The 24941-nt window shown below is 48.3% G+C and overlaps 1 protein-coding gene and 1 long non-coding RNA gene across 3 annotated transcripts in view; one reads left to right on the plus strand and one right to left on the minus strand.

Moving 5' to 3' along the window:
* SYNM (synemin) overlaps window positions 1-1242 on the minus strand; it is a 30614-nt gene extending 29372 nt beyond the window's left edge. For both annotated transcript variants that reach the window (XM_064376251.1, XM_012438617.3), the window contains exon 1: window positions 325-1242. In XM_064376251.1, coding sequence (XP_064232321.1) covers window positions 325-1134 — 810 coding nt within the window. In that variant the 5' untranslated portion in view covers window positions 1135-1242. The remainder of the gene's footprint in view (window positions 1-324) is intronic.
* Window positions 1243-1417: 175 nt separating this feature from the next.
* LOC105707625 (uncharacterized) overlaps window positions 1418-24941 on the plus strand; it is a 43830-nt gene continuing 20306 nt past the window's right edge. Inside the window, exons 1-2 of the long non-coding RNA XR_010342635.1 lie at window positions 1418-1557; window positions 5956-6096. This is a non-coding gene — a long non-coding RNA (uncharacterized LOC105707625). The remainder of the gene's footprint in view (window positions 1558-5955; window positions 6097-24941) is intronic.

Genomic DNA, 24941 nt, shown 5'->3' on the forward strand with positions numbered 1-24941 from the left:
ACGGAAGGAAAACCTGGCGCTAACAGGGTAGACTATCGGGATGCGCCCAGTCCACACGCATCAAGAGCTAAAGCAGCTGCCACCTAACTCCCGGACGGGGACAGGGCCATCCACTGGGACCTGCCGCACGTCGCTCGCCCGCTGAGTCGATGGACCAGCGGACCGAGCCCGGGTCCCCAGGCCATTCGGGCACCTTCCGGGCGGGCCCTACGGGTCCGCGACGCCGCGCCCTGGTGAATGGGCCGCTGCCCCACCCTGTCAAGGACAGGGTGCCGGGGCGGGGGCAGAGGGTGTGGGGTCAGGGCGCCGTCCCCGCGCACGGACCTGCCGCTCCTCCGCCTGCAGCCCGTACTCCTCGCGCATCCGCAGCAGCTCGTCCTCCAGCCGCGCGCGTAGCTGCTCCAACCCGAGCGCCTCGCGCCGCAGCGCCTCGACCTCCTGCGCGAACAGCCGCGTCTCTTCCTCCGCCTGGAGCCGACTCTCCTGGCCGCGCCGCAGGTCCTCCTCCAGCTCCCGCACCTCGTCCTCGTACAGCTGCACCGTCTCCTGCCACGACTCCGCCATCAGCAGGGCGTAGCTGTCGTGCACCTCCCGCAGGCGCGGTGGGGGCGCGGCGGGGCCGGTGGCGCGGGCGCGGAAGTGCATGGTCAGGCCGGCGGCGCGCGCGCGCAACTCCCGAACGTCGCGTTCGTGGGCCGCGTCGAGGCCGCGGCGCTCTGCCTGCAGTCGGCCCAGCAGCGCTTCGAGGGCGGCGCGCGCGCCCAGCGCCTCCTGCAACTCGCGCCGCTGCGCGCCCAACTCGGCGTCGAGGCGGCCGCGGGCGGCGCGCTCCTCCGCATCCAGGCGCTGCAGTTCCCGCAGCTCGCGCCGCAGGGCGTCCCGCTCGCCCTCCGCCAGCGCAGTGGCCCAGCTCAGCTCTTCCAGCTGCTGCCGCAAGCTGCGCGCCTCCTCGGCGCAGCGGGCCTGCCCCTCGGCCCACAGGCCCTGTCGCCCGCGCCGGCCGCGCAGCTCCTCCTCCAGGAGCAGGTTTTCGCGCTCCAGCTCCCGCACCCGGCACACGTAGTCATACAGCCGGGCGTTTAGCTCCTGCAGCTCGGCCTTCTCGGGGCCCGTCTGCAGCCGCCAGGACAGCATCTTGCCAGGCGTGCGGGGTCTCGCGGCTGGCTGGCTCCCTCCTGCCCTGGTCTTGTCCCCTCAGCCGCCACGCTCCGGCCCCGCCGCCGCCCCGAAGGCCCGCAGACTGGGGCGGGAGCGGGCGAGCCCGGGCACTTAGCTGACGGGGCGGGCGGACTGGGCGCGGGCCGCGACCTCCAGCCAATCAGAGCGCGGCCCGGCGCGGCCTCGGCGGCTGGACACCGCCCCCTGCCGCACCCTGGTGACCGCGGGTAGTTGGCGCGAGCAGTCAGGGTACAAACAGCTGGCGGGTCGCGGGCTTGCCCCGCTGGGCTCAGAGAAGGGACGTCGGAGAGGGCTCCCTGCTGCTGCCCCGTCACGCGTGCCCGCAGTGTACGAGAGTCCTGGCGTTCGTGGATGGAAATAGCCTATGGAGTTGCTGAGGTAATGACCATTTACGGGAGACTTCTCATCCGAGGCCCTGGAGATTGGCGGGGGCGGAGGGCGAGGGGGGTCTATTTTTTTTTTTTTTTTAATTATATGGGCCAGTCACGGTGACTTACACCTATAATCCCAGCACTTTGGGAGGCCGAGATGGGAGGATCGCTTGAGCTCAGGAGTTCGAGACCAGCCTGAGCAACATAGAGAGACCCTGTCTCTACAAAAAAAAAAAAAAAATTAGCCTAGCTGGTGGTGGCACACGTGCTACCTGGGAAACTGAGGCAGAAGAATCACTTGAACCCAGGAATGCGAGGCTGCAGTGAGTCTGATCAGCCCACTCCACTCCAGCCTGGGCGACAGAGTGAGACCCCATCTCATATATGTGTGTATATATATATGTGTGTGTGTGTGTATGCATATATATATATACATACGTATGCATATATATATACATACGTATGTATATATATACAATATGTATGTGTATATATGTGTGTGTGTGTGTGTGTGTGTATATATATATAGCACATGCATGTGCATTAATTTTTTTTCTGAGACAAGAGTTTCACTCTTATTGCCCAGGCTGGAGTGCAATGGCGTGATCTCAGCTCACTGCAACCTCTGCCTCCTGGATTTAAGTGATTCTCCTGCCTCAGCCTCCTGAGTAGCTGGAATTACAGGCATGTGCCTCCACGCCACGCTAACTTTTCTTTTTCTTTTTTTCTTTTTTTTTTTTTTTTTGGTATTTTTAGTAGAGACGGGGTTTCTCCATGTTGGTCAGACTGGTCTCGAACTCCCAACCTCAGGTGATCCACCCATCTAGGCCTTCCAAAATGCTGGGATTACAGGTGTGAGCCACTGTGCCCAAACTAAATAATCTTTTCAACTTGAAACATAAATATATATCCATTTGCCAGTATTTTAATGTGCAGAATACTTCTCTTGATGTCAGTTGACTGGAGTTCCAGTTGTCCTTATACAAACTACCCTCACAGTACATTCCATTTTCCAGTATGAATTTCTTTAATTTACAGTGAAAACTTAGACCGTGAAGTGCTCCAAGTACCGAACTTTCTAGACATCTAACATCTCCACAAACTTTTACAAATGTCCCAAGCACAGCCCTAACGTGACAGCTGTTTCCAACAACCTTTCCCTAAGAATGTATCAGTTTAATCTCCATAGAAACCACAGCTCTTTTTTGTACACTTACGTTGCATTCTTTTTCATGGCAGTTATTTATGAATGACAATTCTCAGTATAAGTGTCATTAAGGCTCACGGGGACAAATCAGCTGGCCCTTGGTTGGGGTGCTCCTGGACTGGTGGCGACACAGGTGCCCAGGGGAGGCCTGGATGGTCATCCACTGGCCAGAGGGATCCTCGTGGCAGGACTAGCGGTTAGCGTATTTTACGGATGGCGTAGGAAGGTGGGCTGCTCTGCAAGCTGGTCCGGGGCCTTTCGGAAAGCTTCCAGTACTCTTCTTGTCACAGGCATGAGTCTCCAATCACAAGCAACAGAGAAAGTGGACCTTTCTTTTTCTAGAGACCTTATGTTGGAGATCCCATTCTTTAGGTGGTAGAAATTAATATCTTTCAATTAATAATTCCCTGTCCTTTTCTGCTAAGACTAAGTGGAGGTGGAGAGTGGGTTTATTCAGTGCTTGGGTTTCTTCACCTTGCTGTGGGACAGGGGGCTTTGGACTCCCCCATCACCCCATCATTGTCCATCCTTCTCCCATTCGCCCAGGTGCACACTGACACCTGGCCTTTGCTTGTCAAACAACAGAGCTGCTGTGGTGTCATTACCCAAACCTATGTGGAGGCCCCACCAGTCCTGGGCCACTCTGGGACATTGGGGTGCAGGGGGGGCAGCTCTCACAGTTGCCTGGACTCTGCTACAGCTGTTTATTCTCAGCTTTTTGACTCCCCAAGCTAACAGGGGTTCTGCTGTCCCACATCTTCTGGCTGGATAGGGGACAGCTCTGCAGGGTGGGAGAGCCTTCTTAGTAACCACTGGGTCCCAGCAGGACACTTTGCACAGACTCATTAGTTTTTCTTTGCCCGGTGCCCTTCAGGGTCTTGGACTTCGAAACTCAAAACCTTTCCCCCATTTCTGCTGTAAATCCTGTCCCGAGGAATTGACTGTTTCAGGGTACAGCTGCCCAGGTAGGGAAAGAGTTATAGGGGATCAGGAACTAGCAGGGCCAGGAGGTGGAGGTTGGGGGGGATGTACCCCCAGCTACTCTTTCTGCTTAATATCCTGCTACTTCATACTGAATCCTCACAATACTGAAGGTCAGAGGGGTGACGTGACTAGCAGTATTAGAAGCTGTGACCACAGGAGCAGGCTTGAGCAGGCAGGGTCTGGCCAGGAAGCAGAGGCAAACTCAAAGGGAAGGGAATGATTGATGGGATGGGGGTGGATGGGATGAGGAAGCACCAAGGACCAGGAGGAGTGAGAAGCCAAGAAGCTGTTAGCATCCTAGGGTGTTGGCTGAGCCTGGAGAAGCCTAGAGTGCTGGAAAAGAGCCTCATGAGAAGCAGAATGGATCCCAGGAGGAAGCAGGAGGAGAAAAACCCAGCTCTTCCTCCTCCCAGCCTCCCTTCCCTTGCTAGTGCCTCCCACAGGAGAAGCCGGGAGTCGCTGGAGCCTGGCAGTGGTGTGCTGCATTTGGCTCCCACAGGTCTGTAAGTGCCAACTGTTACATTTCAAGGATTTTGTGGACCACCTGTTAAACACAGCCATTATTAAAAATTAATTATAGAATCTTACAGTTAATTATACAAAAAGAGCAAACAAATATTCAAAGCGTATCACTTCCTTATTATTTCACTGCATTTTCCTATGATCTGTTCTTGAAGTTATGAATGACTAGGCGTGCCTGCACCGTAGAAATGCCATTTCTTGTGTACTACCCTACTCCATATTCACTGACATGGCATTGGTTGCTTGAGTGTTTACAACAAAAAAATCGGTCAATGACTTGTTTTTGTGGATTTGTTGTTTTGTTGATTGTCTAGCCTTTAAAAGCAGTGGAGAGTATGTTAACAGTGCAGATTAAATTTAGTGGTATGTTGCGTCTATAGCTATTGAATTGTGAATAGCACAGAGATTTGAGGAAATGTTTTTCCAGTGTCTCAAAACCTGTATCCAGATCAGGAAAGAAGTTGCTTCATGGCTAGGTGTGGCAGCTTACGCTCGTAATCCCAACACTTTGGGAGGCCAAGGCATGCAGAGCACTGGAGCTCAGGAGTTCGAGATCAGCCTGAACAACATGGCAAAACCCCCCCTCTACAAAAAAAAAATACAAAAATTAACTGGGCATGCACCTATAGTCCCAGCTACTCTGGAGGCTGAACTGGGAGGATCGCTTGACCCCAGGAGGTCGAGGCTTTGGTGAGCTGTGATGGAGCCGTTGCACTCCAGCCTGGGTAACAGAGCGAGATCCTGCCCCAACAAAATTTAAAAATACAAAAAAAAAATTTTAAAGAAGTTACATCATGATTAGGAATAAATGAAGTTTCTCTGTTATTTCACCTTTGTCTTTCTTGCTAAGGTAAACAAAAATATCAAGCAATATTCATGGTGCTGCATTCATTTGTCAACAGCAACCATAAATTCACTAGAAACACCAGAGTTATGCAAAAAATCGATAAAACCATTCTGCCAAAATCAATCCACTATGTGGAATGTATGATAAGGAGCAGTGTATACTTTGTTATTTTTTGTAATAAAAAATTTGAGAGCCATGTTGCTAACATGTTAACAATTATGCATTTCTATTAATAGCTTAATGGCAAAAATAAGAGTCTTGCAGTCTTCACTTCTTATTGACATTCTTCTATTCAATAGAGTGGGTAATCTAAGCTGAAAGAATATATATATATATGAAATATATATGGAAAATATGTGTATCTATGGGTGATATCCAGATAGATAGGTAGATAGATAATAGGATTCAATAAAACAATTTTTTTTTTATATGAAGTCTAACTCTGTTGCCCAGTTAGATTCTGTTGCTGGAATGCAGTGGTGCAATCTTGGCTCACTGCAATCTCCTGGTTTCAAGCAATCCTCCTGCCTCAGCTTCCCCAGTAGCTGAGATTACAGGCGCAGGCCACCACACCCGGCTGATTTTGTATTTTTAGTAGCGACATGGTTTCACCATGTTGGCAGGCTGGTCTCGAACTCCTGACCTGAGATGATCCGCCCACCTCGGCCTCCCAAAGCGCTGGGATTACAGGCATGAGCCACTGTGCCCCGCCAATAAAACAATGTTTACTTTGAATGAAAAACAATGACCTGTAATTTTTTTTTCTAGAATTGACCTAATACAAAAATTGCTCAGGACCCGGTATCGTGTACTTTTATTTTTTTAACCGCAGCCCCCTTCCACAGGCTGAACACCTTAGGGACCAACAACCAGATGGTGTCGTTTGCAGTGAAGATCGAACTCAGAGTTGTAGCCGAATTGGAGAGGAGAGAGTGACATGTGCGCCCCCTTCCTGCCGTCGGTAGATGAACCGTGGGAAGCTCGAGGTAAGGGGTGAAAACGCTCGGCCGCTGGGACAGCGCCGCCCAAGGAGGGCGGGAGGGCGCTGCTCCGGGATGGAGACCAGAGGGGCGGCTCTGGGGCCGCCTCGGGCGAGGGACCCCCTGAACCTCCGCGTGAGCGGCGCGGTGGATGGGAAGCAGCGCGGGCCTGCACAGCCACAATTTTACCAAAGTCCAAGAAGCAGGAGGCTGTGCGCGCCGGGGGCTGCAGCCTTTTCCATCAGCCCCGATCCGGGCTGGGGAAGCGGGAATAGCGAGTCTTTCCCTACTCAGAGGACCTGGCACAGTGTGACCTGCGCTCCACGGGGCTCCAGGCACGTGCAGTCGTTGTAGGGTGGGGGAATTCATAGATCTCCCCTTCCTTCTGCCACCTAGCTCATTCCTTCTGCTCACTGCCTGTGGGGAGGGCTGTGCCCTAGGTGAAGAGAAAAGGTCTGACTGTGGTCTCCAAAATCCAAGATTTTAGGAACTCGGGGAGGACTTCTAGCTGGACAAAAGTTGGGAAGAAACTCCTGAAAGAAGGCTGAGGAGCGTTGGGTTTCCCCAGAGGCAAGAAAATATTGAAGGAGGGGCGATGGAGTGGAATGGAAGCACAGCTGCTGGGTCCTAGCAAGGGGAGCCTTACACCCTTTCCTGGCCAGAGCCCCAGGCGGCAGCAAACTCCCAGTTATGTTGTGTTTATCCAAGCACGGATCCGAATGGCCCTTTGTGCCCTACTTCCCAGGGGCAGCCTTGGGGAGGTTGTGGGCCTGAGAGGAAAGGCCACCTCATGGCCCAGGGTAGCCTTCCCTGGTTCCCTCCCCCGCACCCCATCACCCCAAGCCCGAGTGAAGCCAGGAGCCTGAGCGCCACCTGGAAGTGGCAGAGGACCAGAGACCTGTGGGAGCCTCTGCACCAGCATGGGTCCACGCCAGCAGGGCCACATCCATCTCTAAGCTTCCTTCGTGCAAATTAGGAAAGGCACCCTTTCTGGGAAGATGAATGAGCTCATGGTTGCACAACCTGGTCCGTGGATGGTTCCTTGGTGCTGTGGAAGAGACGCCCTACCTCAGGGTGGAGGCTGCCCTGCACCTACATCCATAGCTCAGCAAAGACAGCTCAGGTGGGATTTCAGTCCCACCGATCACCCCATCCTGATATGTTGGTGCAGTGAACAAGCCGCTTAATTAACCGAAGTGGCCCACTGTCCCAGCCTCTGCGTGTAGGGATGAAGACCTGGGGCTCTGTTGGAAGGCAAGTGGATGCCAGCAGATAGGTGGTGTGAGGACCAGGTAGACCCCAGCCCTGGTGCCTTAGCACTGCGTAAGTCCTCAACAGTCTGGCGCAATCCAGGGAAGGGGGTCAGATCTCTAACCCCTTTAATGGATGGGAATTTTTTTTTTTTTTTGAGATGGAGTCTCTCTCTGTACCCCAGGCTGGAGTGCAGTGATGCGATCTCGGCTCACTGCAACCTCTGCCTCCTGGGTCCCGGTTCAAGCAGTTCTCCTACTTCAGCCTCCCAAGTTGCTGGGATTACAGGCACAAGCCACCATGCCCAGCTAATTTTTGTATTTTTTAGTAGAGACGGGGTTTCATCATGTTGGCCAGTCTGGTCTTGAACTCCTGACCTCATGATCCACCTGCCTCGGCCTCCCAAAGTGCTGGGATTACAGGCGTGAGCCACTGAACCCGGACAATGGATGGGAATTGAGTTTTCTTCACCCTGTGGCTATTTTCTGCCTACCTAAGTTTGTGGACTTAGAGGCACACTTGCCCCCAACAGGCTTGGCCAGGAAGGAAACGAAGCCAGTGGGAAAGGGAAATGCATGGGGCTGGCAGGAAGGGCTGGGCCGGGCACAGTGGTGTAGAGTGAACTGACCCACTTGGCATCCTGGCACTTAGTACCAGCATTACCTTGGCTGTGACCATCCCTCTGAGCCCATCCCCTTATCCACGTAATAGTAATAATGAGAACAAAATAGCACCTTCTTATAGTGATGTTAGAAGGACTAAGTTTTCATGTGCATTGCCCTCACTGGAGAGCTTGTTAAAACGCAGATCCCTCGGTCCCATGCACAGAGTTTGAATCAGTAGCCTGGGGCGGGCCAAGCATTAGTCCATTCCCAGGTGAGGAAGATGCTGCCAGGCCGGGACCACAAGGAAACCTGGCTCCCACCATCAGAGTTAGTCCTTGTGTAGTTCTGCCGCATCAGGCACTGTTCTGAGCTCTTCATGTGGATGAATTTACAATCAGCACAGCAGCCTGTGCAACAGGTACCATCAGCTCCAGGTGAATGATGTGGAAGCTGAGCCACGGAGTGGTAGCTTGCCTGAGCCCATGCAAGTGGTGGAACTGGCCAGGCACGGTGACTCATACCTGTAATCCCAGCACTTTAGGAGGCCAAGACAGGTGGATCACCTGAGGTCAGGAGTTTGAGACCAGCCTGGCCAACACGGTGAAACCCCGTCTTTACTAAAAACACAAAAATTAGCTGGCCGTGGTGGTAGGCACCTGTAATCCCAGCTACTCGGGAGGCTGAGGCAGGAGAATTGCTTGAACCTGGGAGGTGAAGGTTGCAGCCAGCCGAGATTGTGCCATTGCACTCCAGCCTGGGCCACAAGAGCAACACTCAGTCTCAAAGGAAAAAAGAAAGTGGTGGAACCAGGATTTGAACCCTTACCTTACCCACTTTGCTGCACTGCCTGTTGTGCTATGTGAAGTATGTTACACAAGACTCACACTGCACTCAGCAAATGTCAGTCATCTTCACGGGAGAAGTCCCGGAGCCCCAAATCACATGGAGGCCACTGGCCAGAGGTCTGTCTCCGGAAGGCCAGGGAGAGATACTGAAGAGTCAGGGCACGGATACAGATGATGGCAGCTCGGCAGGGTCGGCAGCCAGCTGGGTCTAGGGAGCTGGAGGACAGGAACAAGCTAGTCCTTGAGCCTCCAGGCTCAGTTTCCTCATCTGTAAAGTGAGGATAACCCCTCCCTCATGGGATTGCTACGAGGAATAAGTAAGATGAGAAGTAAAGGCTTCAGGACACAGCGTCTTCATGCCCCACCTCACTCCAAAATCTGAATCCAGCCGCTCTTGCTCAGAGCCCACAGCATCCCCACTCTGTCACAGCTCTTCTGGCTATTTTGGGTGGGCAGATCATTTGCTTGTCACTGTTTCATAGGGTCACAGCAGGTGTCTGTTGGAGTATAGCCTGCCTTTTCAAAAGGTGCAAAAATAGCATTTGTCATATCAAGAAAATGTGCAGTAATTTAAGCTGCACAACTTCTCTCTCTTAATTTGGAAAGTCATGTCATACTCATTACAAATGAACTTGGGAAGGGACCCAAGTGACAATGAAACATCCCCTGATTAATCTTCCCAACAGGGACAAGACTTCTCACTTCCACATAAGAACTAAAAACAGAAGCATTTGCCTTCAAAGAACAGCATATTTGCTCTCCCTGCCCCTAGAAGCACATTTTCTGTGGCGTTTGTTGGTGGTGTTCATGATAAGGTAACTTGAAAGCTAGTTTTTTAATCCCCTCTATGTGCCTGGTGCTGGGCTGGGCCCTGGGAACATAGAAAGGAGAAAGACACAGCCGATTTCCTCATAGACCCTGGGATCTGGGGAGGCCAGAGAGCTTGGGGAGGATGTTCCCTTCCCTTAATGCTATCACAAGTGCCTGCTCTTCCCCTAATTGCCACCCACCAGTCATTCAGCCACTCACCTTTTCTCTGTCCACCTGTGGCTTCTCCAGTCCAATCTCATGGCTTCAAATACAGTAACATTCCAGTGATCCTCGGATGTGTGGCTGCAGCCCATACCGCTATTCTGACCCTGCTGTGTCTTGAGCCAGGGCTCTGTTGATGACATGATCCCCATTTGTCCCTGCTCTAATGGGGGCCATGGTGATGCTATGGGTCCTTAGGTATCAGCGTCAATTTGGACGCCACAGTGGGAACCCAACCATTCTGAAAAGAAATGAGTGAGTGCTCGCTTTCTAACTGGCTGCAGTCGCTCTGGGGAAGGACCAAGGCTCTCACTTGCCATCAAGGTTGTCGTGTCGTGTTGTCCTTTCAGCCTGTTGTTTCTGGTGACTCAGGGTCAGAAACTGGGCAATGACTTTCCACGGGGAAAACTGGATCATGACTTTGCATAGACATGTTTTTGATTGTATATGTACTTAAGGGTGTTTCTGCTGGCGGCCCATCTATCTTTCCCCTAGGATCACCATATTCTATGAGTCACTGATCCCTGAGTCTGTAGAACCCTAAGTTCACTCCCCACCCCCATGCCCATCCCAACTTTGCAGCTCATTACCGTAATTATACTCACCTTTTTTCTGATACTTACGGGCTGCCCTCGCCCTCTGCTAGGCCCGTAGCCAGTGGCTCTCAAAGTCTAGTACCTGGATGAGCAACAGCAGCATCACCTGGGAACTTTTCAGAAATGGACACTCTCTGGCCCCAGCCCAGACCTGCAGATGGAGCCCTGTGTGTTCTGACAAGTCCTTCAGTGGATCTGCATGTGTGCTGGTTTGAGAACCACTGCTGCATCTTATCATTCCCACCAGAGAGGCCAGCTCTGTAACAGCCACTCTCCCATCAGTCTCTCCCCGCCAGAGGACGGGCACCGCTCAGTTTCTGAATGGGGTGGTGCCCCTCACCAGTTCCTTCCTTACCACTTTGATAGATGGAGAATCCTCCAGGCCTCCCAAGGAATGTAGCTAGCCTGGTGGGTTTTCTGGTCTTATGCCCACTTCTCTGATCTTTGCTCCTTCCCGCCCCTGTTTTCAGTCCTGGCATCTCTACTTCATTCATTTAACATGTACCATCCCTTTCCCAGGCTTCCCAGGGCTACCCCGGGCTACCCCAGCAGCTGCCCAACCCCCTTGCCAGGGAGTGAATCCCTGTCACAGGACGGTGCCCCCACACCAACACTCTCCCATACCCAGCCTTATGGCCTTGACCCACAAGCCTATCTTGACCTAGCACCTTACAGACCACCTCCGATTCCCAGGCTTTCTGCTTCAGTCCCAGCTGGCATGCGTGAACCAGGTCCTCTAGCTCCTTTGCTATATAACTCCCTTCCTTCCTGAGCTGGCCCAGCACTTCCTAGCTGGGATCGCTGAGGTTTGACCTTAGATACAGATCTGATGGCCAGCAGGGAGGTGTTGGTGGACCCACTTCCCTCCTGGTCACCAGATCTGTATCTAAGGGAAAGCATTGCCTTGTAAGGCACCTGCCTCATTTGTAGCCTCTGTGTAGTCTTTTGGGAGAAGTTGGCAGTGGGGATGGGGGTCACTTCTGCAGGGGAATCTGGAAATCCGTGGTTCTTACTTGCAATCCCCAAATACCCCCATCCCAAGTCTCATGGTCCCACTCCTTTCCCACCAGACCCCCGGCTTTGACATAAGAGACTTGCCTAGAATGAGAACTCAGCCTCTCAAAATTAGAAGCTGTTCCTGCTCTTCCATTCTCTCTGCCTTCTGCCTGCAGTGGGTGAGGGTCTCTTTAAGTGTGCCAAGTAGGCCCTGTGACTCTCACACTTGGCTGTAAATTGCTGAGCAACAGATCTGAGACTGACATTTTCTCTCTTAATGAGTTAGTGGCACTTAGCAAAAGTCACTTGATTCCACAGTCCTTCTAGTTACTGTTTCCTCCAAACCTCTCAAGAGCCCAGAGGATTTTACCCCTTTCACCTGCCTCCACTTCTGCTGTACCTTGTCCCAGTTCATTAAGGGTGAAAGTCAGTAATCACACCTCCACAGCATGCCAGGAACTGTCAGTACTCCCCTACCCATTAGCAATGAACAATCCAAACATTAAGCTAAAGTTCACTTAATGTTTTTTTCTTTTTGTGTAAATGGAACTTTAATTTAGAAGTTCCATTCATGGCTGGGTGTAGTGGCTCATGGCTATAATCCCAGAACTTTGGGAGGCCGAGGTGGGCAGATCATTTGAGGTCGGGAGTTTGAAACCAGCCTGGCCAACATGGTGAAACCCATCTCCGCTAAAAATACAGAAAAAAAAAAGCCAAAAATTAGCTGGACCTGGTGGCAGGTGCCTGTAATCCCAGCTACTAGGGAGGCTGAGGCAGGAGAATCACTTGAACCCAGGAGATGGAGGTTGCAGTGAGCCGAGATTACGCCAGTGCACTCCAGCCTGGGCAACAGAGCGAGACTCCATCTCAAAAAACAAAAACAAACAAAAAAAGAAGTTACATTCATAATGACATAAAAAATTACTTAGGAATAAATTTAACCAAAGAAATACAAGACTTGCACCCTGAAAATGACCAAACATTCTTGAAATGCATTTTTAAAGAGACCTAAATTGATGGAAAAACAGCCTGTGTTCATGGATTAGAAGATTTAAGATTAAGATGGCCACACACACACATACATACACTCATGCACACACGTAACCCATGTCTACAGGCATGCCTATATTTCTCTGTATCTAGCTGGCGCTCCACACACAAGTGCCTACTGATGCCTCTAACTCCCATCCACAAAGATCACAGTAGCCTTCCTTCCCTTATTTCTCATTTGTAACTTCTTTCTCCAGCAGTGAGAAGTCTGGCTCTCTTACCTATAGTATAGTTTCTTATTGTTCATCCCTTGTGTATATATAAAGTAGTTTCTCCATAGTCTTTTCAAAACCTAAGTCAGATCACTCCTTTGCTTAAAACCTTCCCATGCCTCCCCATTTCATCTAGAGTAAACCCAGAGTCCTGGTCATCCTCTGACCTCCAAGGCCCTGCGTGCTATGGATCCTCAATACATACTGATCAACTTACGCCTCCTTGTGCTTGTGGCCTAGATACCTTGACCTCTTTCTGTACACGACAGGCTGGGTGATGGAAGGAGACTGACTGAGAAGGAAACAGGAGTCTTCTTGGTAAAAGAGCTCTTCCACATCTTGACTTTGGTGGTGGTAACACAACTATATGTATCTGTGAAAGTTCCTTAAGCTGCACACTTAAAATTAGTAAATTTTATTATATGTGAAGTGTGTTGCAATAAAGTTGAGTTTTTTAAAGAGACATTTATCCTGGCTGGGCACAGTGGATCACGCCTATAATCCTAGCACTTTGGGAGGCCGAGGTTGGCAGATCGCCTGAAGTAAGGAGTTTGAGACCAGCCTGGCCAACATGGTGAAACCCCATCTCTACTAAATACAAAAATTAGCCGGGCATGGTGGCGTGCACCTGTAATCCCAACTACTTGGGAAACTGAGACAGGAGAATCTCTTGAACCCGCAAGACGGAGGTTGCAGTAAGCCAAGATGGTTCCCCTGCATTCCAGACTGGGTGATAGAGCAAGACTCTGTCTCAAAAAAAAAAAAAAAAAAAAAAAAAATTTATCCCAAGAACTACTATCTACAATATCATTTGAAATGTTAGTTTTATGTTTCTAAAGTACCTTGAAATATTTTGGGAGGCTGAAGCAGAAGGATCACTTGAATCCAGGAGTTCAAGACCAGCCTGGGCAACATAGTGAGGCCTTATCGCTACTAAACATAATGAAACCTGGCTGGGCATGGTGGTCTGCCTGTAGTCCCAGCTACTCAAAAGGCTGAGGCAGGAGGATCGCTTGAGCCCAGGAGTCTGAAGATACAGTGAGCTGTGATCACCATTGCACTCTAGCCTGGGTGACAAGCAAGACCCTGTTTTCAAAAATAAAATACTTTAAAAAACAATAAAATACAGTAGATAAACTGTTTTGTCTGTGGTCACATCAAAAAGAAATATGTTTTTCATTGCACACACATGCAAGTAACTGAAACAAAAGTTCTACAAAGCATTACTTATCCCTCCAAGGTTTTAATCTTCTTTTTAATGCTGGATTGGTGCTACAAATTTGATATCATGACTCATTAATGAATCTTGCTTTATAGTTTCAAAACTTTTTATCCAAATGATGCCATCTACACATTAATCAATTACGTTGAAGGCATTCATCAGTACCTGTGGGTTTTTTGTTTTGTTTTTGTTTTGTTTTAAGACAGTCTCACTCTGTCACCCAACCGAGCCTGGAGTGCAGTGGTGCAGTCTTGGCTCACTACAACCTCCACCTACCAGTTTCAAGCAATTCTCTTGCCTCAGCCTCCTAAGTAGCTGGGATTACAGGCACCTGCCACCACACCCGGCTCATTTTTGTATTATTAGTAGAGATGGGGTTTCACCATCTTAGCCAGGCTGGTCTGGAACTCCCAACTCAGGTGATCCTCCCACCTTGGCCTCCCGAGGTACTGGGATTACAAGCATGAGCCATTGTGCTAGGCCCACCTGTGGGTTTTCTAACTATGGTGGATAATGAGCCCGATTGAACACATTCTGTAATGGACCTCCACTGACCGCCCCTCCACTCCCTCCTTCCTGAAAGCTTCTGGCCTGTGGTTGGGGAAATGCTGCCATCAACTGAAGCCCACCCTTTCTAACCTCTTACCACGTCCCCAGTAGTAAACTTCCTATATCAACTCGAGAGCAGGTAAACAGGCAAGGATGATTTTCTGAAACAAACAGACATGGAATCAAACTACTTAAAATTGGTTTTCCCCTGTATTGGGGGATTGTCTGGATGACATCAATAGGTATGATCGGGAAGCTGGTTTCAAAGTCTTGATCACAAAGTATCAGCATCGTCAGTAAAAACATCAGTGGCAGCCAAGGCAACTGAAGCTCTTACCAAAGCTATCAAGGTCCTCCTTCCAGATAGCCCCAAAGTTGAGTCATCAGTAGCCAAAAGGGTAACTCAGAGCTGGAGCCCTTGATTAATACCGCCGTCGTTGAAGCTCACAGAGTTAGATTTGGAGATATCAGGGTTGAACCATCGACTCTCAGCCTAGCCCCACCCTGTTCATCCCCATCTGCCTCAATCTATCCATACTTCAAGGCCCAACTCAAATGTTACCACCTCCACAAAGCCTCCCCTGAGGGTGCCAGTGGAATTAGGCCTGCCTTTGAACTGTCAAGGGTCTTCAGCTGTAACTTTCTGATGACGTGTGCTCCATTCTACTGGGTAATCTCATTCTGTGTATCCCACTCCACCCCATGCCTGTGACCTTGTGGTCAGGGACCATGATTGTCTTCTTTATCCTGGAATCTCTGTGCTGCCTAGTCCAGTTCTTGCTTTTGGTAAGCACTGAAGGAGTAAAATATGTAGTTGCTAAATTGCAATGTTTTAAAATATAGAAAGTCTGGGTTCAAGTTCTGGTTTGGTGATTAACCTTTGGCGTGTTCTTGGCCAACTCACTCAGAGGCCAACTCTCTGGACCTTAGCTTCCTTAGCTGTCATTAAGGGAACTGGACTGTGTAAGGTCTTTTAGGCTGACTGACTGCACCATGGACTATGCCATGTAATTTCTGTGACCTTCACATACACTGCAGGGCAGTTCCTGGAACTAGAAAGTCTGAAGTAACTGGAAGACTGCAGAAAGGGGAAGAATGATCAACCCCAGCGGCACCTAATTAACTTGAGACATTCTTCTATTGTTCCTTCTTCCCACCTCAACTGAAAAGGCAATTGGACTTTATAATCGACCTTCGTCAACCTTGTAACTCCAGACCCTACAACCCCCTCCCAGCTTGCAAAAACTGTCCTGAATTGTAACTTCTACCTACCATAAACCTATAAAACCAATTCCTATCCCACCACCCTCCCCTGACTCTCTTTTCAGACTCAGCCCCCACCCCCACCACCTGGCTGAATAAACAGCCATGTTGCTCACACAAAGCCTGTTTAGGGGGTCTCTTCATTCAGAGCATGCGTTTAATAGACTGCATTATTTCTAAGGTTCTGGGGTAGCCAGCCTCCAAGACAGTGTCCAGCAATCCCCATCTCCTGTCATTAGTTTGTCATTGTACCTAGGGCGGTCGGTATGTCGCTTCTGATGATGGATTGTAAAAGGTATTGTGGTTTCTTTCTTGGTCATTCTCTCTCTGCTTTGGATCCCTCACTCTGGGAGAAGTTAGATGTCATGTCATGGGCACCTCTTTGGAGATGTAGCCAGTGAGTAACTGAAGTCTCTGGCTCACAGCCTGTGAGGAACCAAGGGCTGCCAGCAACCATGCGAGTGAGCTTGGAAGTGGATTCACCTGCCCCAGCCAATCCTTGAAACAACCGCAGTCCTAGCCCACAGCTTGACTGCAGCCTCATGCAAGAATCAGAGCCCAAACAACCCAGCTAAGCCACTCCTGGATTCTAGATGCTCAGAAACTGTGTGATAATAAATATTTGCTGATTTGAGGTTCTTTGTTACACAGCAGTAGATAACTCATACAAATTGTTTCTGGCTCTGAAATTGCATAAGCCTGTAGTCCATGAAATATAGCTATCGCTTTCAGGAAAAGCGTGATTTACAGCAATTGTCCATCTTTCCCCTCCTGCCCCCAGCCTGAATCATGAAGAGATAATACAAAATATGTCAAAACATATTGTGGAATCACAATATTTATTTTATTTACTTTTACAAGAGTTCCCAAAGCTTTGTTGATTTTGCTTCACTGACTCCTTTGTTTCACAAATGAAGGTGGAAATCCAGATAAATTAGGGGATTGGAATAATGCAAATGTGTTTCACTTTGACAACATTTGCAATTCCTCAGTGGTGAATGAAAATGATGTACAGGCTTGCTTTGTTTCATTTCTGCCTCATCATAAGAAATGCGTCTTGAGTGGTGGTAATACTTGCACATGTCTTCCCAGGCAGCCACCGGCCTAGGGAACTCTCAGGGGAGAAGAGTGAGTGCAGCTTGCTAAGTCACCTCCAGAAAAATAGCTGAAGGTTGAAACAGACAGCTGGGCAATGGGGCTACCAGGTCAGGCTAGATGAACAGAAGACTTTTGACAGGACAAGTGACAAGAAGTGATTTTCTGTTTTAAATGAGACCACTGTCCATGATAAACAGAGGGCTGGGAAGGAAATTAAAAGCATGGAGAGTGAGTTCAGGAGGCCCATGTCTTCTCTGGCTGTGAGTTTGAGCCCTGGTGGTTCCCCAAATAAAAACAAGCACTTGATGGCCTCATCAGCTGATGACAAAGGCTGATGACAAGTGCAGTGATAAGTTTGGGAAGATGGTAAGAAGGGGCTAGAAGAGGAAAGAGAATTCTGAGGGTAACAAAGCACATTTGGAGGGCAAGGGTCTGTTCTGCCCACTCTGGGTTGCTAGATATGATGTTTCATGAAAGAGACCCTCAACATAGATTTGTTGAAAGTATGGGAGTGCACATGAAAATGAAATTAGGAAAAGGTGCATGGTGGCGCCTTGTAATCCCAGCACTGCCTGTAATCCCAGCACTTTGGGAGGCCAAGGTGGAAGGATCACCTGAGGTCAGGAGTTCAAGACCAGCCTGACCAACATGGTGAAACCCCATCTCTACCGAAAAGACAAAAATTAGCTGGGCATAGTGGTGCATGCCTGTAATCCCAGCTAATTGGGAGGCTGAGACAGAAGAATCACTTGAACCAGGGAGGCGGAGGTTGCAGTGAGCTGAGACTGTGCCACTGTACTCTAGCCTGGATGACATAGCAAGACTCCGTCAAAAAAAGAAAGAGAGAGAGAGAAGAAAGAAAGAGAAGGAAAGAAGAAAGGAAGGAAGGAAGAAAAAGAAAAGAAAGAGAAAAGAAAAAAAAAGGAAGGAAAAGAAAAGAAAGAGAGGAAGGGAAATGAGGAAAACTAAGAAAAGAGGTGTGGATGGGTGGGAGATGACTCTGAAAGATTAAAAGTATGTTGCTCTGAAAGCATTTGCTTTATCAAACTGGCTTTTGTTGCAGTATTTTCTTATTTAAGTAATGTTGTCATTTGGAGAAACCCCATCTTGAACTTAACAGTTGCCTCTTCGATCAAAAAGATTGAAGCCACCATGCCCATATTTCCAGCTACTCAGGAGCTGAGGCAGGAGGATCACTTGGGCCCAGGAGTTCCAGGCCAGCCTAGATAACATAGCAAGACCCCATCTCCAAAAAAAAAAAAAATCTAAATGGTCTTAACTGGATGGGGAGCTTTGGAGTTTTGGTGTTGCTGTGGAGTAAAGGAGAAGTATGGGTAAGAAATAGGATGTGTGCGGCTGGAGGGAAGAGGGAGAAGCTGATGGGATGCCCAGTCTGAGAGTCAAGTCTTTCAGGGGACTTAAGACTGGAGCCTTCTTTGGCTGCAAACCTCCTGCTGATTTCAGCAAACCTGGCTACTTCACCAAGATCAGTGCGGTAGATTCCTTGCTCCTTCCAACAGATCCCTTTTCAATTGCCAAACCACACAGGGCTGAACACACTGCAGCTCCACCATGTGAGTTTTTCCCCTGTGAAGTAAAGACATGCTTGGGGAGCGAACAGCAGAAAAACCAATCAAAATGGAAATACTGTGCTAGGGAATACAGGAACTAGTATATTTTTTCGTGTATTAAAGAGCAATTTCTCCTCCTTTATATTTGTATACCCCATGAGGATTAATTTTTCTGAAGCCGAGTGTTTGGATAGATGCGGTAATAGATGTGAAAATGTCTCGAGTCCAACAAACTGTTGTTTTCCTAGCGATGGCAGTACAGTATTTCACTTATTCTCGCCACATAACTGTCAGGAAGGGAGAGCAGATGTCATTGATGTTTTGCAACAACAAGACCAAGCCACAGAGTTTCGAACAACTTGCTCAGTGTGACAGGATGAGTCAAAGTGGGTCACAGGGTGACAAGTACCAGGAGATCTTGGGTCCTAGATATGCTTTTTCCTCTGGGTACACACCGGGCTTTGACACAGGGATCAAACAGTGCTGTCCCGGGGGAGGCAGGGACAGCAGATCCCAGTCAAATTTTTACCTGGCAAGTTAGTAGAAGGCAGTGGTGTGAAGATAACCCCAGACCACACTCAAACCCGGGAGTAACTCCTGTTGAACTTCGTATAGCAGAATACAAAGTTAGAATACCTGGGCAGACATGGCTACTGAGGCGGGTGGAGGCTCAGTCCTTTTCTGGGATTTGATTAGACAGGAGGCACGAGAGACCCAGGGCGCCAGTGTGGAAGGAAGTGAGTGTTATTTGAAATAATAGCCAGATTCACCGGGCACGGTGGCTCATGCCTGTAGGCCGAGGCAGGTGGATCACTTGAGGTCAGGAATTCGAAACCAGCCTGCCCAACATGATGAAACCCTGTCTCCACTAAAAATACAAAAATGAACGGGCATGGTGGTGGGCGCCTGTAATCCCAGCTACTCAGGAGGCTGAGGAAGGAGAATCAATTTAACCTGGAAGGCGGGGAGGTTGCAGTGAGCCGAGATTGCACTATTGCACTCCAGCCTGGAAGATAAGAGGAAGACTCTGAAAAAAAAAAAAAAAAAAGGAAGGGAGGGAGGGAAAGGAAGGAAGGAAGTAAAGAAAGAGAGAAAGAAAGAAAGAGAGAGAAAGAAAGAAGGAAAGAAAGAGAGAGTAGCTAGATTCCTTTTCCCCATAATGTCAGCTTTCAAGGTCACTTAGGGAAGGATGATCAGCAGAAAGTAAGGAAGAGCAGATTCAGGCACTGGCCTTAGCTTTTCCAATGCCTCAGTCTTGGGGTGTAGAAGAAGCCTCCTGAATGAGGCACAGCTGGGAGAACTTTCCTGGAGGAAGAACACAGCTTTTTGCCCTCCACGCTGAACCCCCAGGCCAGGAAAAATTCTTCCCCCTAGGCAGAGTGGAAGAGTTGTTGAGAAGGCCAGGAGTGGAGTGCTGCTTCCCACAGAAGGGCTCCTGTGGCCTGTTCCCTTGGGCTCTACCCTGGGCAGAGGAACAATCAGGGAGGCCGTGGCATCTTCGAGGGTGGCAGGATTCCAGAAGAGAAATATGACTGTGCAGTGAGTCTAGGCAGAAAGGCCTTGGCCAGGGCGCAGTGGCTCACGCCTGTAATCCCAGCACTTTGGGAGGCCGAGGCAGGCAGATTACCTAAGGTCGGGAGTTCGAGACTAGCCCAACCAACATGGAGAAACCCATCTCTACTAGTAATACAAAAATTAGCCAGGCATGGTGGCACACGCCTGTAATTCCAGCTACTGGGGAGGCTGAGGCACGAGAATTGCTTGAACCTGGGAGGTGGAGGTTGCAGTAAGCCAAGATCACGCCATTGCACTCCAGCATGGGCAACAAGAGTGAAACTCTGTCTCAAAAAAAAAAAAAAATGGCTTTGGCCAGACTCACAGCCCATACTGTCAAGGGAGCAGCAAATTGTTTCCTGTGCATCTAAGAGACTGAATTGCATGATGAAATATACTTAATCGATTTTCAAGCAGCTCTATTCTCTTCTGAAAGGCACTGAATTAAGAAACACCCTTATATGACAATGTGATAAAAAAAATCAGTATATATGTCAGATTTCCAGCCTACTGCTTTAAAATACATATTCTAATAAATTAAAATATAGCAAATGCATCGCATCTAACACTCCAGATGCCGAGTGGCGATGCCCGTGTGTAAAGCATTAGCTCTTCAGAGTGCTTCACCAAAGGCATTTTTCAGGGACTGTTGAAATAATACTGGCATGGGGCTTTTCACTCTGATTTCTCCAAAAACTTATAATGGAACAAATATATTTTTTGTGTCCATGTAACAGAATTTAGGGTAGTTTGGAAATATCTTTTCTGTTTTTTTTTTTTTTTAAATGAAGTCTCACTCAGCAGTGGTGCGATATCAGCTCACTGCAACCTCCATCTCCCAGGTTCAAGTGATCCTCCTGCCTCAGCCTCCCAAGTAGATGGGATGACAGGTGTGAGTCACCACACCTGGCTAATTTTTTGTAGTGTATTTCTAATAAAGACAAGGTTTCAGCATGTTTGGCCAGGCTGGTCTCAAACTCCTGACCTCAAGTGGTCTATCTGCCTTAGCCTCCCAAAGTGCTGGGATTACAGGCATGAGCCACCACGTCCAGTCGGAAATATCTTTTCTTTTCATCATTTCACCTGATTGTCCATCACTGTTAGTAATTTACTTACTTACAGTAAAGGAAGTCCGTAAAAGAGTGAATGGATTCTATTGTCATTTATACTATCAGCTCTTTTTTTTTTTTTGAGGCAGAGTCTCGCTGTCACCAGGCTGGAGTGCAGTGGTGCAATCTTAGCTCACTGCAACTTCTGCCTCCCAGGTTCAAGCGATTATCCTGCCTCAGCCTCCCAAGTAGCTGGGACTACAGGTGCACACCACCACGTCCAGCAAATTTTTATATTTTAAATAGAAAATTTAACATGGTTTCACCATGTTGGCCAGGATGGTCTCGAGATCTCTTGACCTCGTGATCCACCTGCCTTGGCCTCCCAAAGTGCTGGGATTACAGGTGTGAGCCACTGCGGCTGGCCACTATCAGCTCTTAGTACTTAGAGTCGAGAATGGAAAAGCCATGGTCAGTAACTGTGAGGATTTGGCAAAGACCCAAGGATGAATCAAGGATGTCTGGGAAGTAAACCAAAAGGCAGGGCAGCCTAGAAGGAATACTCAGGCCTGTAAATAATACCCATGACAAATGCCCCATGGCCATCCTCCATCTGGAGTAGCTCCAGCTTGCCTGTCTTCATAAAGTGGCTTTAGTAGCTTGTGGATAGCGAAGGAAATAGATTGCCCAATTTGGTATCAAGTGAGTTTTGATTTTCCTAAATTGGTTTTGATTGAAGTGTGGAATGGTACAAATCCTAAGTGTACCACTCTCAGAATCACAAAATGAGTACACCCTTGTGCCAGCACCAGGACCCAGAAACAGAAGATAACCAGCACCCAGAAGAAGCCTCCCTCATGTCCCCTGGCAGGCACTGTCCTTTCTCTTCAAAACCATAGACTGGAGGCTGAGTGCAGTGGCTCACGCCTGTAATCCCAGCATTTTTAGATGCCGAGACGGGTGGATCGCTTGAGCTCAGGAGTTCAAGATCAGCCTGGCCAACATAGAGAAACCCCATCTCTACCAAAAATACAAAAACTAGCAGGGTGTGGTGGCATGTGCCTGTGGTCCCAGCTACTCAGGAGGCTGAGGTGGGAGGATGTTTGAGCTTGGGATGTGGAGGTTGCAGTGAGGTGAGATTGCACCACTGCACTCCAACCTGGGCAACAGAGCCAGGCCTTGTCTCAACACACACACACACACACACACACACACTAATAGACTGGGTGAGCCAGTGGAATGGATTCACACTGTATGCATTTTTTTTTGAGATGGAGTTTTGCTTTTGTTGCCCAGGTTGGAGTGCAATTGCACAATCTTGGTTCACCGCAACCTCTGCCTCCCAGGTTCAAGTGATTCTCCTGCCTCAGCCTTCCGAGTAGCTGGGATTGTAGGCATGTGCCACTATGCCCAGCTAATTTTTGTATTTTTAGTAGAGACAGGGTTTCTCCATGTTGGTCAGGCTGGTCTCGAACCCCTGACCTCAGGTGATCCACCCGCCTTGGCTTCCCAAAGTGCTGGGATTACAGGTGTGAGCCAGTACACCTGGCCACTGTATGCATTCTTATGTATCTGACTTCTTTCACTTCACACAGCAGTGTTATTTGTAATAGACCAGAACTGGAAACAACCCAAATGCTCAGCAACAGAAATAATGAATAAGAAAACTGATCTATTCTACAATGGGATACAACACAGTAACCAAAATGAATGACCTGGTGCAAGACATAGCAGTGTCGGTGAATCTCACAAACAGAAGGTTGAGTGAAAGGAGCCAGATTCAAAATAATACACCATTCAAACTCAAACACAACCAAGCTATGGAGTAGCCGCGAGAGCTGTGGTTCCCTCTGGGGATGAGAGAAAGGGCACTGTCCCAAGAGTTTTAAGTTTTAAATTGTAGCCATTATGATAGGATTTAGGGTTAAGGTTTAGGGTTATGGTGAGTAGTCTTAGAGTTAGGATTAGGGTCTTACAGTTTTCTAATTACTAATGAAATTGAACGTTTTTTCATATATTTATTGGCTATGTTAATACCCTCTTTTGTGAAGTGTCCACATCTTTTGCTCATTTTTCTGCAGGGCTGTGTGTCTTTCGCTCATTGATTTGCTTTTTTGTCTCTTTCTTTGTTTTGATTTGTTTTGAGAAAAGATTTCACTCTGTCACCAGGCTGGAGTGGGGTGGTGCCATCACTTGACCTCGTGGGCGCAAGTGATCTTCCACCTCAGCCCCCTGAGTAGCTGGGACTGCAGGTGCGCACCACCACACCCAGCTAATTATTGTATTTTTTGTAGAATTCGGTTTCCCCATGTTGCCCAGGCTTGTCTCGAACTCCTGGGCTCAAGCGATCTGCCCACCTTGGCCTCCCAAAGTGTTGGGATTACAGGCGTGAGACACTACGCCCAGCTGCTTTGTTCTTTGTGTGTATGAAATACAAGTCCTTTCTTGTTTCTATGGTTGAACCGCTATGGTTCCACATTGCAAATATTTCCTCACACGCTGAGTCGTGCCTTTTCTTTTTCTTAATGAGATCTTTTAAAAATTGAGATCTAATTCACATACCATAAAATACACGTTTACAGTGTATGTTTCAGTGTTTTTTGGTATATTCACAAGGTTGTTCATTCATCACCATGATCCAATTCCAGAACATTTGTATAATCCCCCAAGAAACTCCATTCCCTTTAACTGTCACTTTCCATTCCCTTCTCCTCTCATCCCTGGCAACCACTAACCTAAACTTTGTCTCTCTGGATTTGCCTATATTGGACACTTCATATAAATAGAATCATACAGTACACGTGACCTTTTGTGTCTGAATTCTGTTACTTAGCACAGTGTTTTCAAAGTTCATCCATGTTTGAGATGTGTATTCATTATATATATACTATACATATATATATAATATATTTTGTTTATCAATTCATCAGCTGATGGACATTTGATTTTTTTCTGCTCTTTGGCCATTATAAATAATGCTGCTATGAACACTGGTATACTGGTTTTTGTGTGAACGTATGTTGTCAATTCTTTTGAATTTATCACTGGGAGTGGAGTTATTGAGTCATATGTAACTGTGTTTAACCTTTTGAGGAATGACAAAACTATTCTTAACAGCAGCCTCTTACCATTTGACATTCCCATCAGCAAGGTATGAGGGCTCAATTTCTCCACATCCTTGCCAGCACTTGTTATTGTCTATCTTTTTTATTACAGCTATCCTAGAGAATAGAAAGTGGTATTTAATTGTGGTTTTTGATTTGCATTTTCCTGATTAATGATGTTTAGCATCTTTTCATCTGCTTATTGGCAATTTGTATATCTTCTTTGAAGAAATGTCTATTCAGCCTGGTGCGATGGCTCATGCCTGTAATCCCAGCACTTTGGGAAGCCAAGGCAGAAGGATCAATTGAGGCCAGGAGCTTAAGACCAGCCTGGCCAACATGGTAAAATCCCGTCTCTACTGAAAATACAAAAATTAGCTGAACATGGCAGCACATGCCTGTAATCCCAGCTACTCAGGAAGCTGAGGCAGGAGAATCACTTGAACCCAGGAGGCAGAGGTTTTAGTGAGTCAAGATTGCACCATTGCACTTCAGTCTGGATAACAGAGCAAGACTCTGTTTCAAAAAAAAAAAAAGGAAAGAAATGTCTATTCAAATCCTTAGCTTATTTATTTTTATTATTATTTTTTTTTATTTATTTTTTTGAGACGAAGTTTCGCTCTTGTTACCCAGGCTGGAATGCAATGGCGTGATCTCGGCTCACCGCAACCTCCGCCTCCTGGGTTCAGGCAATTCTCCTGCCTCAGCCTCCTGAGTAGCTGGGATTACAGGCATGCACCACCATGCCCAGCTAATTTTTTGTATTTTTTAGTAGAGACGGGGTTTCACCATGTTGACCAGGATGGTCTCGATCTCTTGACCTCGTGATCCACCCGTCTCGGCCTCCCAAAGTG

The sequence above is a fragment of the Aotus nancymaae genome, unplaced genomic scaffold, assembly GCF_030222135.1.
Source record: "Aotus nancymaae isolate 86718 unplaced genomic scaffold, 86718_ANA_hifiasm-v0.15.2.pri h1tg000014l, whole genome shotgun sequence".
Taxonomy (NCBI): domain Eukaryota; kingdom Metazoa; phylum Chordata; class Mammalia; order Primates; family Aotidae; genus Aotus; species Aotus nancymaae.